Source organism: Brassica napus, chromosome A2 (genome assembly GCF_020379485.1).
Source record: "Brassica napus cultivar Da-Ae chromosome A2, Da-Ae, whole genome shotgun sequence".
NCBI classification, from domain to species: Eukaryota; Viridiplantae; Streptophyta; class Magnoliopsida; order Brassicales; family Brassicaceae; genus Brassica; species Brassica napus.
The window spans coordinates 7,633,710-7,650,211 of NC_063435.1; the positions used below are offsets into that span (position 1 = coordinate 7,633,710).

The 16,502-nt window shown below is 39.0% G+C and overlaps 4 protein-coding genes across 6 annotated transcripts; 1 reads left to right on the forward strand and 3 right to left on the reverse strand.

The window, feature by feature from the left end:
- The first annotated feature begins 370 nt into the window (after positions 1-370).
- LOC106406208 (putative WEB family protein At1g65010, chloroplastic) lies at positions 371-4,840 on the forward strand. 2 transcript variants are annotated; one of them, XM_048754689.1, is made up of 4 exons: positions 371-535; positions 887-1,055; positions 1,147-2,810; positions 2,907-4,840. In XM_048754689.1, the coding sequence occupies exons 1-4, from the start codon at positions 519-521 to the stop codon at positions 4,654-4,656; spliced, it is 3,600 nt and encodes a 1,199-aa protein (XP_048610646.1). In that variant the 5' UTR covers positions 371-518; the 3' UTR covers positions 4,657-4,840. The 2 variants fall into 2 exon arrangements, with proteins under 2 accessions (XP_048610646.1, XP_013702284.2); XM_013846830.3 differs by having other exon boundaries at positions 1,147-4,840.
- Positions 4,841-5,307: 467 nt separating this feature from the next.
- Positions 5,308-7,494, reverse strand: LOC106402360. The gene is made up of 7 exons (XM_013843072.3): positions 7,221-7,494; positions 7,054-7,155; positions 6,872-6,986; positions 6,538-6,653; positions 6,197-6,376; positions 5,976-6,118; positions 5,308-5,659 (listed from the first exon to the last, which is right to left on the reverse strand). Exons 1-7 carry the CDS (start codon positions 7,340-7,342, stop codon positions 5,478-5,480), a joined length of 960 nt encoding a protein of 319 aa, XP_013698526.1. The 5' UTR covers positions 7,343-7,494; the 3' UTR covers positions 5,308-5,477.
- A 1,219-nt stretch (positions 7,495-8,713) lies between these two features.
- On the reverse strand, positions 8,714-11,557 carry LOC106406547 (ERAD-associated E3 ubiquitin-protein ligase HRD1B). Its single transcript, XM_013847240.3, has 8 exons — positions 11,321-11,557; positions 10,662-11,201; positions 10,415-10,591; positions 9,924-10,073; positions 9,635-9,837; positions 9,294-9,447; positions 9,099-9,171; positions 8,714-9,018 (listed from the first exon to the last, which is right to left on the reverse strand). Exons 2-8 carry the CDS (start codon positions 11,192-11,194, stop codon positions 8,938-8,940), a joined length of 1,371 nt encoding a protein of 456 aa, XP_013702694.2. The 5' UTR covers positions 11,195-11,201; positions 11,321-11,557; the 3' UTR covers positions 8,714-8,937.
- Positions 11,558-12,278: 721 nt separating this feature from the next.
- LOC106406463 (endonuclease MutS2) lies at positions 12,279-15,990 on the reverse strand. 2 transcript variants are annotated; one of them, XM_013847135.3, is made up of 5 exons: positions 15,385-15,990; positions 13,920-14,793; positions 13,330-13,854; positions 12,783-13,244; positions 12,279-12,713 (listed from the first exon to the last, which is right to left on the reverse strand). In XM_013847135.3, the coding sequence occupies exons 1-5, from the start codon at positions 15,888-15,890 to the stop codon at positions 12,420-12,422; spliced, it is 2,661 nt and encodes an 886-aa protein (XP_013702589.2). In that variant the 5' UTR covers positions 15,891-15,990; the 3' UTR covers positions 12,279-12,419. The 2 variants fall into 2 exon arrangements, with proteins under 2 accessions (XP_013702589.2, XP_048610652.1); XM_048754695.1 differs by having other exon boundaries at positions 12,505-12,741.
- Positions 15,991-16,502: the final 512 nt, after the last annotated feature.

Consider the following 16,502-nt stretch of genomic DNA (forward strand, 5'->3'; position numbering starts at 1 on the left):
AAATCAGAGCGTTTTGAGATTTATTCTCTGCCTACAGCACACATCCATTATTTAATGGAAGCCAGTTGTTGCCCCACATATGCTCACTTCACTCCCGGTTATTTAGACACGTGCATTTTGGATCCTTCTCCGATTCCATATCCGATCAAAATTTAATTACTCACTTATAATTATTTGAAAGGGTCACATATATTAACCAACCATCTGGGTTGTTGATAAGAATTCTACCAAATTGGGTTTAAATTTGGTTTGGATTCGGTTGGTTCCACCCAAACTCAAAAATTAAAAGCTGACATTTATCCACTATTACAAACTTTTTTTTTTTTGAGCAAATCACTATTACAAACTTTTTATGTGGAGTTAATTCTTCTTTAATCCTTTTGCAATGGGTGAGAGAGAGAGGGTGACCACTACGGAGACAACGCAACCCAATTTTTTTATTTGCTTATATTACATCTAAATTTCAAGAAATAAATCAATCAGACCCTGCTTTCTTTTGAAGCGCTTCTGTGGCGACCATGGCGTCAGTAACCAAGTTAGTTTTTTTTTTCCTTTTCTTTCTGTTAGAGTTTTTTTTTCCATTACCAAACTCTTGAACTTGCAACAGAATATGTTCTGTACTTTGTCGGATACTTTGTTTCTCATTTTATTTCTGAATTTTTCTCATGTTTCATTGATTTCTTAAAAGTTTCCAATTCTTACTTGTTTTTATAAAATAAAAAAAGTAAAATCTGATCTCCAGATTCATGGTTGAGAACTTGTTCATGAATCATTTGTCATCATCTAGTGGAAATTGATAATTGGATCTGTACTTTTTGGTTGAGTCTTGAATTTCTTGGAATACAGTTTTGAATTTATGTAATCTTTGATCATACTTTTCTGGTAGAACCGGTTTGATGGAGACTCCTCGTAGTAAACCATCTCCACGAGTGAGTAAACTCAATGCTGCTAAATCCGATGGCACATCCTCTTCCCCGGTGCCAAACCGTACTTCTACTCCTCAGACAGTCAACTCAAAGCCTTCTCGGACTACTTCTAGAGTTCCTACACCCGATGTAACTATTTTTTTTTTTTGTCTTTTGGTTCCAAAAAGATTTTCTTTTATTTTCTTTCTTGTGAACTTATCTTTGTGTTGACATTTTACAGAAAGTGCCATCACGGTCGGTAAAAGGGTCGGAGCTGACTAAACTTCAGGAGGATTTAAAGAAAGCCGAGGAGCAAATAGCTTTGCTCAAGAACAGTAAAGCTAAAGCGGTAGATGACCTTAAAGAATCCAATGAGAAACTCAAAGAGGCATTGGCAGCTCAGGAAAAGGCTGAGGAGAGTTTCCAGGCCGAGAAACTCCGAGCTGTTGAACTGGAACGTGCTGGAGTCGAAGCGTCTAGGAACGAGCTTGAGTCTATTAGGAACCAGCACGCTTTGGACGTCTCATCTCTCCTCTCTACCACAGAAGAACTCGAGAGGATTAAACATGAGCTGGCTATCACGGCCGATGCTAAAAACAAGGCGCTAAGCAATGCCGAGGAAGCCGCCAAGATTGCTGAAATCCAGGCTGAGAAGGTTGAGATTCTTTCTTCTGAGTTAGGGAGGTTAAAGGCATTTCTCAGTTCAAAGGAAGAGAAGGAAGCTATTGAAGGTAACCAGATCATTTCTGAACTGAAGTCCGAAATTGAAACGTTGAGAAAGGAGCTTGATAAGGTTGAGACTAGCATGAAAGAGAAAGAAGGATCAGTTGAGAAGCTTAGCGTTGATCTAGAAGCTGCTAAAATGGCTGAATCCTCCGCTAATGTTTTAGCAGAAGAGTGGAAGAACAAGGTTCATCAACTTGAAAAGAAAACTAATAGATTGAAGACATCTGCTTCAGAATCTATGGACTCTTTTATGAAGAAGCTGGCTGAATGCAATCAGGTGCTGGATGAGGCGAGGTCAGACAATGCCGCACAAAAAGATAAGATTGAGGATCTAGAGAGAACTACTGAAGCGCAGAGAAAGGATCTTGAGGAATCTAGACGACAGGTTTGCTTCGCAAAAGAAGAAGCTTCTAAGATGGAAAAGCTTCTAGAGATCTCCCAAGAAGAGAAAACCAAAGCCTTGGAAAATGAGAAGGCTGCAACTAACGAAGCAAGGGAAGCGCAGGAGGAGCTCTTGTCATGTCAAGTGGAGCTCGAGTGCCGTGAAGCCCGAGTTGAAAGTTTGAAGTTGGATTCAAAGGAGACAAATGAAAAGTATGAAAAAATGCTCGAGGAAGTAAGAAAGGAAAATGCTAGTCTTAAAAGCGGTCTAGATAGCGAGTTTGAGAAGTCTAAGGCTGAGTGGGAACAGAAAGAGCTTCATCTGATGGGATGCGTGAAGAAATCAGAAGAAGAAAATTCGTCTTTGCGTGAAGAAGTGAGCAAGCTGATGAATTTGCTCAAAGAACGTGAAGAAGATGCCAATCTCAAGGAAGCTGAGGGGGAGATAAAGTATCTACAGGAGACACTTGGAGAAGCAAAAGCTGAAAGCATGAAACTGAAAGAGAGCTTGTTGGACAAAGAAGAGGAGTTGGAGAATGTCGTGGCAGAAAATAACAGCCTCAGAGAATGGGAAAGCTCTGTACTCAAGAAAATGGAGGAGTTGTCAAAGGTAAAAGAAGCCTTGGTTGATAAAGAAACCAACCTCTTAAGCATTACTCAAGAAGCTGAGGATCTGAAAGGAAGGGAAGCTGCCCATTTGAAGCAGATTGAGGAGTTATCGGTGGCGAATAAAAGCTTGGTTGATAACTTAACCAAATTGAAGAGCATTGTTCAAGAAAGTGAGGAACTAAGAGAAAGGGAAGCTGCTTCTCTTAAGAAGATTGAGGAGTTATCAGTGGCGAATGAGAGCTTGGTTGATAAGGCAGCGGATCTGCAAAGCATCACCCAAGAAAGGGAGGCTGCTTATCTTAAAAAAATTGAGGAGTTGTCAGCCGCAAATGAGAGCTTGGTGGATAAAGAAACAAAACTGCAGTGCATTGAGCAAGAAGCTGAAGAGCTCAGAGGAAGGGAGTCTGTTCATTTGAAGAAGATTGAGGAGCTGTCAAAGGCGAATGTGAGCTTGGTTGATATGCAGAATATCATTCTAGAAAAAGAGGAGCTCAAAGAAAGGGAGGCTGCTTATCTTAAGAAGATTGAAGAATTGTCGACAGCGAATGAGAGCTTGGCTGAGAAAGGTTCTGACGAAAGTAAGGAGCTCAGAGAGACTGTGAAGGCTGAGGACTTGTCACAGTTGAGTAAAAGCCTAGTTGAGAAAGAGACCAAATTGCAGACGGTTGTTCAGGAAAATGAGAAACTGAGAGAAAGAGAGTCTGCTCATCTTAAAGAAACTGAGGAGTTGTCAAAATTGCATGAAGCCCTTGCTGATAAAGAAACCAAACTCCATGGTTCTATTCAAGAGAAAGAGGAGCTCAAAGAAAGGGAGACTGCTTATCTCAAGAAGATTGAGGAGCTGTCAAAGATGCAAGAGGATCTTCTTAATAAAGAAAATGGGTTGCTGCATGAGATTGAGGACCTTAGATCCAACGACTCTCTAGCCCAAAAGAGGATAGAAGAGTTATCAAACTTCAATAAAAGTTTACTCGCGAAAGAGAACGAGTTACAGGCTGTCATTTGCGAAAACGTGGAGCTGAAGTCCAAGGAGGTTTCATCACGCAAGACAATAGACGAGTTATCAGATCTTAATCACAGTTTGCTTCTTAAAGAAACGGAGCTGAGGGCTGCAATAGTCGAAAACGAGAAGCTCAAAGCCGGAGCAGCCTCGTCCCTTGAGAGGATTCAAGAGTTGACAAGACTTAAACAGAGTTTGCTTGACAAGCAGAACGAGTTCCAAGGTGTTTTACATGAAAACGAGGAGCTTAAGGCCAAGGAAGCTTCTTCTTTGAAAAAGATTGATGAGCTGTTGCATCTTGAGCAAAGTTGGCTTGCTAAAGAAAGTGAGTTTCAAAGAATCACTCGAGAAAACGAAGAGCTGAGAACGCGTGATGCTTTAGCAGCAAGGAAAATAGAGGAGCTGTCGAAGCTGAAAGCGAGTTTACTTGATAAAAAGACAGAGTTAGAGACAGTCATGCAAGATAACGATGAGCTAAAGGGCAGGGAAGCTGCCACTCTTGAGAAAATGGAGGAGTTATCAAAGCTGGTAGAGGAAGCTTCACCTACCAAAGAGATATCAGTTCTTGGAAATGGCATCGGAAACGATTATGACTTAGTTCAGTTTTCTGAAGTAAATGGTTCTGGGAGTGCGGATGAAAAGTCAGAGACTGATCTTTTCCATGACATAAGCAGAGAACACAAGGTACAAGAAAGTCTCATGGAAGCCACAGCTCATAGTGTTGGAGAAGGAAAAATAGAGAAAGACGGTGTGGAGAGTGAGTTCAAGATGTGGGAGAGCTACAAGATCGAAAGAAGCGAAGTATCTGCAGAGAGAGAAACCGAGATAGACTCTGTGGAAGAGGAAGTTGAGTGGAAAACACAAGGTAGTAGTGAGAACTTGGATCAGTTCAGCAATGGCGTCTCTTCAACAGAAGACTCTGGAAGTCTGCTCTTAAAGGAACAGCATATGAAGAAGAAGAAACCTTTGCTCCAGAAATTTGGAAGCCTGCTTAAAAAGAAGAGCACAAGCTGCAGCAGCAGCAGTCAGAAGTAGAAGAGAAGGATGATCTCTTTGCAAAATTTGATCAAAGTGTTCGATATATGCATTCACATGGCTAACAAATCAAGATTTAGACAGACCTTGCCCTTTGATATTGTTCTTTTTTTTTATTCTTGAAACTGTTTTTGTTTTTCCGTGTTCTGGAAAGAGTGAAAATTTTATTATATATTTATATATAAATGTATAGAAGCAGGTTAACACTGAAGAAATTTTTTGGCTGTTTTAACTTATCCAAAATATGTGAGTTTGATTGCCAATCGTCATAGCCACCAAGTTTCCAATACGTTTGAATTGTCAACCATTTTCGTGCAAAAGGCTTTTTGTTGCATCCCTTGAATATACTTTGTCAAATACACCAAATATTATTGGGAGATCCAGCAATATGAAATTACCATACATGTTTAAATACTATTTTATGTTACTTTAAGAAACTAGATCAAATCAATACTCTTCCGTTTTATTTTAAATGTTGTTTTGGATTTGTGCATACAAATTAAAAAAACAATTAATTTTGTATATTTTCTATATAAAAATACAATTAAAATTTTCTCTGTATTATATATTATGTATATTATCTTATGAAAGTCTGATAATAATTCTTCTTAAACATTTTGTTCTATTACTCTACTCACAAAGCCGTTTGAATTGCTTAAGCATATTTAGCATGGATTCTTATCTCAGAGGTGTTCTCAAGTGTCGAGCAAAAACAATAAACAAGAAAGAAACAGTTATCTCTTAATAATATGCTCATTTCAGGATTGGTCTATGTAAGTCACATACTAGACATTAACAGCCTTTATCTGTAGACAGAACAGTTAGGCACTTAGTGAGACAGAAAGGAGGGACGATAGCTTGAATTTCTTAATCTTTCCAGAGTCTCGTGGCTGGAACACAACCTCGGTGCTCGACCTTACAGTCACTTCCTTCGTCTCTGATCCTGAACTGCCTTCACTTCTGTAGTCCCTATACGAGTACAGAACCTGCAACCTTGTTGGAGCTGCAACCAAAAAAAAATATTTTTTAAATTAACTGCACTCCATTTTACACTCCGTTAGTTAGAAATAGAATCACATCACTGAGAACAAAAACTGAGCAGATTAAGGTCTCAATTGTTCTAACCCCCAATTATTTTCCGTCATAAATGCAGAAAATAAAATTCTTAAAAGAACTCCAGAGTTTTAAAGTATGAAACATTTTAATTCTTTGTAAAATGTAAACACAGAAGCTGAAGCATATGGAAGAAGAAAATGAAATGCTAAAGATAGTAGTTCACTGAAATCAAACACACTAAATGTAAATGAAAGAGAAATTACCGAATCCAAGCATGCTAGTTTGCTGAATAGAGATACGGTCAACTTTTGATCTTTTGATATGTCTCAAAGCCAAAGTGTCTTCCTCCTTTCCTTTAAACTCGAGGAACTCTCCTAACACAATCTTGCTGTTTTTAAGCTCCACCCTGCAAATCATAATCAAACCCTTTACAAGAAAACTCTTTGAACAGAAGGGGTTCAGAAATGTACGAGGTAAGACCCACCTATCCCACACTGGTGCCGAGCCAAGGATGAAGTTAAGTTTTTGGTGCGAAGAGTCCTGCATCTCTTTCCCTGAGCTGAATGCGCCTTTAACCCAACCAGAAAGTATGTTTCTTGAGACTGGTTTTAGGTGTTGCCACTCTTCGTAGGTAATTACCTCACTCGGAAATGCATGCATTGTACTGAAATAAACAGAAACAGATAAGTTTTTTCCATCACAAAGAATACAATTCAATGGCAACGACCACACACACACACTTCAATTACTAATGATGTTTCTTTGCAAACTTAGGAGGAAACATGAAAAACACTGACAGTAGTAGAAAAAATAAACAAAACATACCGAAAATTTGGGTTGGGAATAACAACTTTGCAAGAGATATTTTCTTCTAGTAAAGTAACGCCCCTCTGTTCAAGATATGACTCAAGAACTGAAGCTTGTTTCTTCACTTCAGCCAGCTGAGAAAACATGAATCTATTAGTGAGAAACAAACTTGGTTTGCTATTTCAATTGTCAAGACGGACTTTGGACATTTGATTGCACGAAATTTATTCGTATCATAATGGATAAACTACGAATATCATGCCTAGGAAATGAATAATAACCAAGAGCTATCCAGTGCACAAAGAATAGATTCATATATATTAAAAAATAAATAAAAGAAAATGAAACATACAGGATCAGGGTAGGTGTGAGTTGAATGATGCTTGCCACCTTCACAAACCCAGCTCCCATCACTCGTTACCGTAACAATTCCAGATAGGTTCTTAACACCGATCACCTCAACTTGTCTACATCACCAATATTATCTCATTAGCTGCACAGATACTACTACGAAGAGAATTTAATTTAAGTTACCCTTTGGTGACGAGAACAAGATCGACGTCCTGTCTAGAAGAAGTGTCTGCATCTGGAATTCGAAGCCCTACATAAGCTTTTCCGCCATGAAGCTTCTCTAGTCTGCAATTTTACAACACATTCAAATCGGGAAACAAAAAGAGAGAGAGAGAGAGGGGATGGTGTGCCTGTGAGCGACGGAGAAGAGAGCAGTGGAGTCGGACGTTTCTACGTCGGAAAACTCGTCGTTGTAGAAGAAAAGGCGAACGATTTTGTAGATCGCAAGAGCGCAGATGATCTCCACCCACATCCTTCTCTTCTTCTTTCGATTCGATTTGAGGAACAAGTTCTTCGCACTTGCAAAATTAACTAAAGAGAAATACTTTAAAGTTTTATAATCAAATTAGAAGAAGATCTTTTTTATTTTTTTTTGGTCGGCAAACTAGAATATCTATTTACAAGAATTTATGTGCATTACTTGTTTTTTTCTTATAAATTAGGATGCTTTTCTCTTTTCCCATTTTCTCACAGAATTTGGTGGAACTCAAGCTACCTAATTAATAAGGTACAGCGAATAAATGTAGTTTTTTATAAAAAATAATATTTAATTAATGAAAATATTTGTAATGTTTTGAATGATTAAAAACAAAATGATGTAAAAATAGATAATATAATTACATATTTTAAAACAAGTATAATTATATTAATTTATTATATTGATAAAACTTTTCATCTAAGTTTGATTTGGACAGAAAGCTTAAAAGATCTCTCAACTATACCATATTTACTCTAATACGGTGGAACCCATCCAGAGTATGAAAATATATCCACAATTACACCAAATTTATGTTAATACATGCGATATATATAGTAAATAAATATATGGTGGCAACATCACATTCGGTTTAATTGATTTTTATGAAACTTAACAAGGTCAATCCATAATATATTAAAGTTAACTTCGATTTAATTAATCCGACATGACCAACTCCTTTACGTGACCCATATCGAATTACATCTCTTGTTTCAATACCTAATTTCGAGAATTAGGATTCATATCAGAAAATAATAATTTTAAATAGAGAGAAAGAAAGATGAAATTAGATGGAGGATCTAACAATAGGCAACGGAGCAAAGCAATTGAAGGCAACATGCTTTGTCTTTGTGGGTTACCGGCAAAAATATCTCAAGCGTAGCGCTATTTTTTCGATTAGCTCATCCAGATTCGGTTTCACCAAAACTGAATCGATTACATCAAACCCTCTTAGGCTTCCTTTTTGTGTCTCTGAAATCTCTCTTTTTTCGAGATTTCCAATTTTTCGGTCTGGAACCCTAAGAAAATCGATTTGGAGAAAAAGGGTTATGTCTGGATCGAATTGGGTTTTGCTTTAATCGGTTTTAAATTTCTTAATTACGGATTGTATTGGGTCGAGTTGGGTTTTGCTTTAATCGGTTTTAAGTTTTTTAATTACGGATTGATCCCAAAATATTTTGTCAAAATCAATCAAAACCAATTGTGATATTGCCACCATGTTTGGTTTTAGGTTTCACATACTTCGTGTAGTTTTAAACATATTTTCATACGTCAGATGGTTTCCAGTTTCCACCATACGGTGAGAAACTTTTTTCCTTACTACTAAAGGATTTGAAAATTCTGGAATGCATTATGAACAAAACAAAAAATGTAATCATGGTGAATTAAGTAGAAACTTGCGCAGTTGAAATGCGATAAGGGTTCTGGAGATCGAATACGACACTGAAAAGGAAATAATTGAAGAAAAGCTGATATAGAGAACTGTTGTAGAGCCTCGTATATGTTCCAAACCAACATGTACATTTAAAAATCCTTTCTAGCAAAACCATTCCCACATTCTGAAGTTTACTCGCAACATTTTCTTTGATAGTTCACTCCGCAACCGACTTTCCTTTCATATCTACAGTAGTTGCAGCAGGCTCCTTTAGAAGACGTAGCTGGTTTTGTAACACCTACAAAGAAAACATTTGATAGTAACTCTTGAGCCCGCTTACTGAAAATGGTAGTGTCAGTACAAATTATATCAAAGTACCTCAATCTGGGACTCGAGATACCTCTTCTGAGATTCTAGCTCTGCTTGAGGAAGCGACGAATAGCCTTGAGACCTTCATATGTCCAATCTTAGTGTTAGTTGTTTCTCTACCATCATATAGTGGATGATAACAAAATAAAAGCTAAAATGAGATATATACAGGCCAATATGACATAAAATGACATGGCAACATACCAGACAAGTGTGTTTTCAGAAGATGGATAAACAAAGGATCTCCCATATATGGACGCTGCAGAAGCAGCAGCTCGAACCCTAGCCTCATGCCTGCTCAAATTACCACTTGCAGCAACAGAAGAACTCTGGCCATCTGAACTTGAAGTTCCCGTTCCTGTTCCAAGCATAAAACATCATTAGTCTCGATGTTTCCGAAAACTAATAAAATTCCTTTTCTGGTCATATGCTAAGCACAGATGTCATTCCCCCATACCAAGAGCCTCAAGAGACATAATAACATTGGGTGTACCGAATCCAAAGTTTCATTAAGAAGATGTTAAGTAAATAGTCAAGATGGGTACCCTGCTGCTGCAAGGATACTTGGTGTGCTGCAGAAGCTGTTGATGTAGCATTCTCAGCTGGTACAACCAGTGCTCTGCAGGTGGGACACGTGTTCTGTCGTTCCAACCACGACCGAAGACAGTGTACATGAAACAGATGGCCACATACTAACTTCTTCGCTGAGGTCATTTCTTCACGGCATATAATACAGGTGGCATCATTTCTGCAAACCCCCACGTTAAAAACTGTGATTAAGCAAATTGCAAAATATTTAGAATACTTGGACACACAAAAATATCAACAACTTACGAACTGAGTTCTTCAGGAGTTGCATCAGGAAACCGATCGTTCATATTGGAAGCGATTTTACGATACCGGAGGTAATCAGTCACACGGATCTTGAAGTTTCTGAATGTTTCGTAGAGCTCCCTTATTAGATGCAACGGAAGTCCATAGTTCCTATTCAACCAAAAAAAAAATTGATACTTAAATCAAAGATATAATACCAAAAATTGCCATCAAATACGCAAATTATCAGGTCTATGGATTTGAGTATATCTATTGTTTTAACTCCGGCTTGTTAAGCTAAGTTAAAACCAATTGGTGATAAGTGGAGTGGTCCATCTATCTTGTATATTGCTTAGGATCCCTTTCGACTATCGATGTGGACACTTGTGTCTAATACGGCTACAAGTAAGAAGTACTAATGTGACAAAGAGAAGACTGTTTCAGATGTAAATATATAATTATGCAACTAACTCTTGGAACCAGTGAAACTAAAAGTAAAAAAGACAACTTACATGAAGATCATAAGGAAGAAGCAGAGGTACATGGACAAGTGAAGCAAGTCACGAACAAGCTCCAAATAGAAAGTATATACTGGCTTCCCTTCCCATTGACCTTCCATGACCAGATCAGTGACATAGAAGGCATACTTCACAATCACAGATAGAGTTGTAGTCGCCAGAATCATATACCTGCACACATCTAACTATCAGCTAGGCTGTATGATGATGCATAAGTTTAGAAAGATTAAGAGACACTTACTCAAACGTGAAGAAGACCGACATGGAAGCTTTCGGTGTCTGAATATACTGCCGTATCGAAGTATACGTAAAGAGACCATCCAAGATCAGGAGAAACACCATGAAAGACACAATGCGAACATGCGAGAGCAAAGTCACGGAAGGAGTCGTCTCGATATACTCGACCCTCTTCTGAGCCATCCAGTGCAAAGCCTTGATCAGCAAGAGAGTCACGACCAAAGAGAGGAACCCGACAGAGAAGTCCTGTCGGAAGATAGTGACGGCGAAGAGAATCTCCATGAGCTCTCTCCAGGCCTGCTCGTTCAGCCGCTCCACCTCGGCTTCTCTGAGGGAGCCGAGGAAGACGAGCTTGACGAGGTTCCATAAGGCGAGCATGAGGACGAGGCCCATGTTGAGAAGGATGACTAGACTGGTCTTGGAGGTGGATAGATAGACGGTGGCTGGGTAGAACTGACCACGGCTGCTGAAGGCGTGGTAGATCACGGAGAGTGTTGCGAGGGTGCTGATCCCCGCGTAAGCCCTAAGCCGAATCATTCTTTCTCTGAGGGGACAAAACAAAACAATAAAAAAAAAACATTAAATTCAGATTTTAATCGAAATTATAAAAGTCAATTCCCACAATGTTTGAGAACTCGAATCAATGGAGGAGATCAAACGTACAGGGGAGAAGAAGTCAGGAGCGCGCAGGAGAAATTGATGATCGTAGTTGTGTAAACGTTAATTAAAGAGAGGAGAGGGAGAGACTCGAGCTTTAAGCTCTCATAAAAGACGAGCGCAGAGGAAGAAGACGAAGAGAAGAGAAGGAGAAAGCGGAGAACTATTTGACAAAACACGGTTCCTCTTAATTCTCCCAGGAACTGTGTCTGCGTAAGCGTAACCAATGCTGTTATGACACGTGTAGGTGAGACTTTTGTTTTCTGGTTTCATCACCGGTTTGTTTACACGCTGGCAATCGGTTTTATTTTCTGGGTTTAATGTCTAAATGAACCATGATCATGAGTTATGTTTTCTAAGTTTATTTATAAATTAAATTCAAGGGTTTCTAGTGATAAAACCTTTCAATTAAAAGATGAATGGTAAAGAAAAATAGTCAGCTAAAAATTTGACGAAAAGACTCTACCACTTTAATTCTGTTAACATTTGTCACCTTCCGTTGTGGTATTTATGGAGGAAACATACATTACGAAATTAAATTAAAGAGTTTTTTCGTCGAATTGTTAGTTGAAAAGTTATTTTGCCATTCATTTTTAGTTTAGGATTTTTTTAGTAAATGTCATTAAATGTATTAAAATCTTTATCATTACTTTTGTATATATGCTTTTAAAAATTATTTAAAAATAATCATGCCTTGTTTTTATGGAAGCAGGAAAAAGTATGAATCGAAATCCGAAAATCTTGTAAAGAGGAGAAGGCCTGACACCGTAAATCAATATTCCTTTTACAGCATCACTATCATTACTCTGTTCAACTATCACCAAATGCTGTTTCATTGAGCCTGCTAAGCTTATAGGGATTATATTCAAGGAAATATATAAGAACATCTAGCATCTGTTTTTTGAGATTTTAAGAACGACCTATATGTTAGTTCATGGAAGAATAAAAATCGACACTTCTTCAGTACAGCATCGATAAAACACATTTTAAGTTAAATTCTTGTACACTTGAATGTCAATTCACTATCGAAACTAGTTGTTTGGACCATTATAAAACCACATTTCTCAACAATATGTTTACAGAGAAGAAAGTGTGAGATATTTTGTCATTTAATGTAAGCAACTGTACATCCATGGTTCATAGGATTTGCCTGCTCATACCTTGAGACACGACTGTGTCTGCTTAACCTCTCAAGCACCAGCTCCTTTATAACTCCTGTTCCCATTCCATGGATGATAAAGAGGATCGAACCTGATTCTCTTCCCGAAACGGCCATGTCTAGCTGGTAAATTGCTTCTTCCACCCGCATTCCTCTTAGATCCAGTGTGTTCTTTGAGGTCTGAATACGCACTGGTTCGCTCTGCATCTGCAACACACTGCCTAGCTCTTTCATGCTTACCTGTGCAAAGTATATCAGCTACCATAAGAACTGATGTTGCAACCAAAATCATCATTTTATTATTTGCACCTGTCTTTTTGAACGTAGAGAACGATTAGGTGTTTCAGTGGTTTTGGTACGAGGAAGGGGCGCTATGTCCTTTCTGTTGACGCGTACCCTCATCTTACCCTGCTGGACAAGAACTGTCTCATCGTCTCCAGGTTCTTCAACCACGGTCCCTAACTTACCTCCCAATCCAGTCACTATAACCTTTTCACCTGCTTGCGGCGAGTAGTCGCTATACCCTTCTTCCTCTGTTAATAAGAGATCTTTAGGACAATAGTCTTCAATTATATCCGCAACTGCCTCTTCGGTTTTCAGAATTAAGGAATTGTATTCATCAGCCGTAACAGTTTCTAGCTGACTTTCAAATTCAGCCGCCAGTTTCTGCATCTTTGACTTGGCAGAGATTAAATCTTCTTGCACCTTTTGTGTTTCTTTCTTTAAAAGAGCCTTCTCACGTTTCTCAAGATCACGCGACTCATGCTCAAGCTTCATGAATAATATCAAGAAAACAAAATTCGTAAATAACATTTTAACCAATCTAATTTGTCCTTCGAAATAAAGAAAGCAATACCTCACGGTAAAGGTTCATTAAATCTCCATGTAAAGCTGCAGCTTTGCTCGCCTGAAGATTTAGCTTATTCCTTTCTTCCACAAGAGACTGAAACAGCGAGCCTTTCCGCTCTACCTCCTGCTCTGGCTTTAACCTCTCCCTCCATTCATGTGCATTCTCTAGTATCCTTCCATTGAAACCAATGGACTTAGCTACTCTCAATGCATTTGATTCACCGGTACTTCCCCACAGTACTCTGAATGTAGGCTGCAAAGTTTCCATAGAGAACTCCATCGCAGCGTTTTGGAATCGAGTCTCGTTATCCTTCAAGCGACTCAAGTCACCGTAGTGTGTGGACACAACCGCCACATTAACACGGTTTTTAATATACCGTAGGATGCTCGTAGCAAGCGCAACACCTTCTGAAGGATCAGTCCCGCTACAGATTTCGTCTAGTAGGACAAGCGAGTTTTCTGAAGCAATGTTAATTATCTGACGTATCCGTGAGATGTGGCCACTAAAGGTTGATAGACTTTGCTCCAAAGACTGAAAAAATAACATTAAACGTTTTAGATTTGTTCACAACAAAAGTTTTAAGTAAGCATGTATACCTGAGGATCTCCAATATCAGCGAGAATAAGATCAAACCAAGGCAACCTCGGGCGATTCTTAGCAGGCAAATACATCCCTGACTTGGACATAAGAGAGACTAATCCCAATGTCTTCAACAAAGCGGTCTTTCCTCCAGTGTTTGGACCCGAGATGACGACTACTTTGGATCTGCTTTCAACCTTGATGTCTATTGGCACAGGGAAGAGGCTTCCACCGTCTGGGATGCTGCCTAATACGGATCCAAGAAGCAACGGGTGCTGCACAGAATCAATGTCTACAGCTAGAGATGTACCGTCTCCATCATCCATGTCCAGTGTTTTAGTTAGTTTGGGATAGACACCATTCATCCACTTCGCATGTGATGCTCTTGCAAAGGCAACGTCAAGTTGTAGTATCCTATCCAACAAATGCAGTATCCCCCTCTGTGCCGCCGACACTTCAGAAGTCAAAATGCTCAAGATAGCCATTTCCTCAGCTTTCTCTGAGTAAGCGTGTCTCACTTCCATGTTATTAAGCTCTACCGCCTCTTTTGGTTCCATATAGCATGTGGCCCCTGAGCTGCTAACGCTTAGCACGACACCACCTGGAAGCAAACGTTTGCGTATAGCTCTGATAGCTACGCACATCCTCGATCTCCGCTTGGTTACGGTGGGCCTGTCGATTCCCCCGGCTCGATAAATCTTGGTAGATACTTTCTTCAAAAGAGAATCCAAAGTCTCCATGTTTCTCTTCCGTTCGGATCTTATGATCTCGAGATCTTCGCTAGCTCTGTCGAGAATCACAGACGTGTTGGAGTCGATACAAAAACCAATCTTGTGCTCCAATGTGGTCTTGAAGTCACAGCCCTCGAGTATCTCTACAAGAGGTGTAACCCTACAAGATATGTAAAAAGATAAGAGCCATGAGCTTTCTAAAACATTCTCTGCACCTCAGACAAAACTATGAGCTTTAATACATACTAAAACTATCTACAAATATAGCAATACGAACTTTGGATATAACAACTCTACACATGGAATGCCTTGTAAAACCAAAATGTTCAAGAAATCGCTACGCCGTTGTTATGTGGTTTATAAAGTCGATATGATTTGTAGTCTAGATGCCTAAACCGATGTTTAGAACACTGAAAAAGGAATAGACGAAATCTAACCTACTTTTTACGTTATCTCTTGTTATTTGGGACCCTATTCACCTTTTTGGTTGGACTTTTATTGAATCGAGAAATAAGTTTGATTGTTCATCTTTTTGATATAATAAATCTAAGTAATTAGATGTCCGTCTCTGCCTATCTGACATGATCCATCAAAAAAAAATACTTTAACACTCCACCGTTGTCATATATTCAATAGACCATACTAGATATCATCTTTATGGAATAAGATGAATAAAACTGTAGCTGAGTTACTGTATTGTTTCTATAAACATTTTAATGAAAAATGAGAGGATTAAGACTTCTGATTATACCGCTTATCACTATTAGCTGCTCTTCGTAGTTTCTCAAAGACTGATGAAGCAGCCATTAGCGTGCCACGCACGGCGCAGAGCTCTCTAACGGTGAGCAACTGACCAGCCATAGCACGCTCCACTATTTCAGACAAGTCCAGGATCTCAGACAGACCCAATCCCCGCGGCTCCATCGCTTCCATGGCAGCCAGCGCAGCAGCCGTCTCGTCGAGGAGGCTCCTGCTCTCCTCCGGGGAATTTCCCACCGGAATATCGGCGGTTTTGGTGGCGGAGAGGCCCATCGAGGTGGAGGCGAAGGGAGAGAGCTGATTGCAGAGGGCGCGCCATTCCAGGACCTCTAGAGTTTGGCTTTCGATTGACTGTGAGTCGTCGGCGCGTAAAATTGACGAAGAGGTGATGCGTAAGGAGGAGGGAGAGGAAGCGCGTGGAAAGGAGGGGGAGGCGGCGCGTGAGGACCTGAGGTGAATAGCCGTCGGTATGAGTAAATGGAGGGAAAGGGTGTTCATGCCTCTTGTGGACGACGGATATCTTTTTAGCTACTGGAGAAAATAATAAATACAGAGAGGGTTGGTTATCTGTTTAATTCTTTTTTTTTGTGTTAAAAATAAAACAACCGCTAATTTAGTAATTTTGAGTAGGCATGGGCATCCGGGTCTTCAGATCGGATTCGAATCGGATTTCGTCGGATCCAGATTATTCGGATTTTGAAAATTTAAATCTATATAGATATTTATAATTTTTTGGGTCAGATTTAAATTAGGTTTTGTCGGATCTAGATTGGTTTGGATCTATAATTTCAATATCCATAAAATACCCAAAATTATCAGATATATTTTAGATTCGGGTTAGTTCGATATCTAGGACCCGAAATATCCAAACTGAATCCAAAACTCAAAAAATACCAAAAAACTCTAAAATATCCGAAGAACTGTAAAATACCAGAAAATAAATTAACGTAAAATCAAATCTGAAAATCCAAAAAATACCCGAATTATATTTTCTGAAAATCTAAATTTGTTTACCCAAAATATGAAATTATACTCGAAAATCTAAACCCGAAACTTAAAAAAAATATCCAAAACACCAAAAATATGTCTAATCACTCCAAATTTACTTAA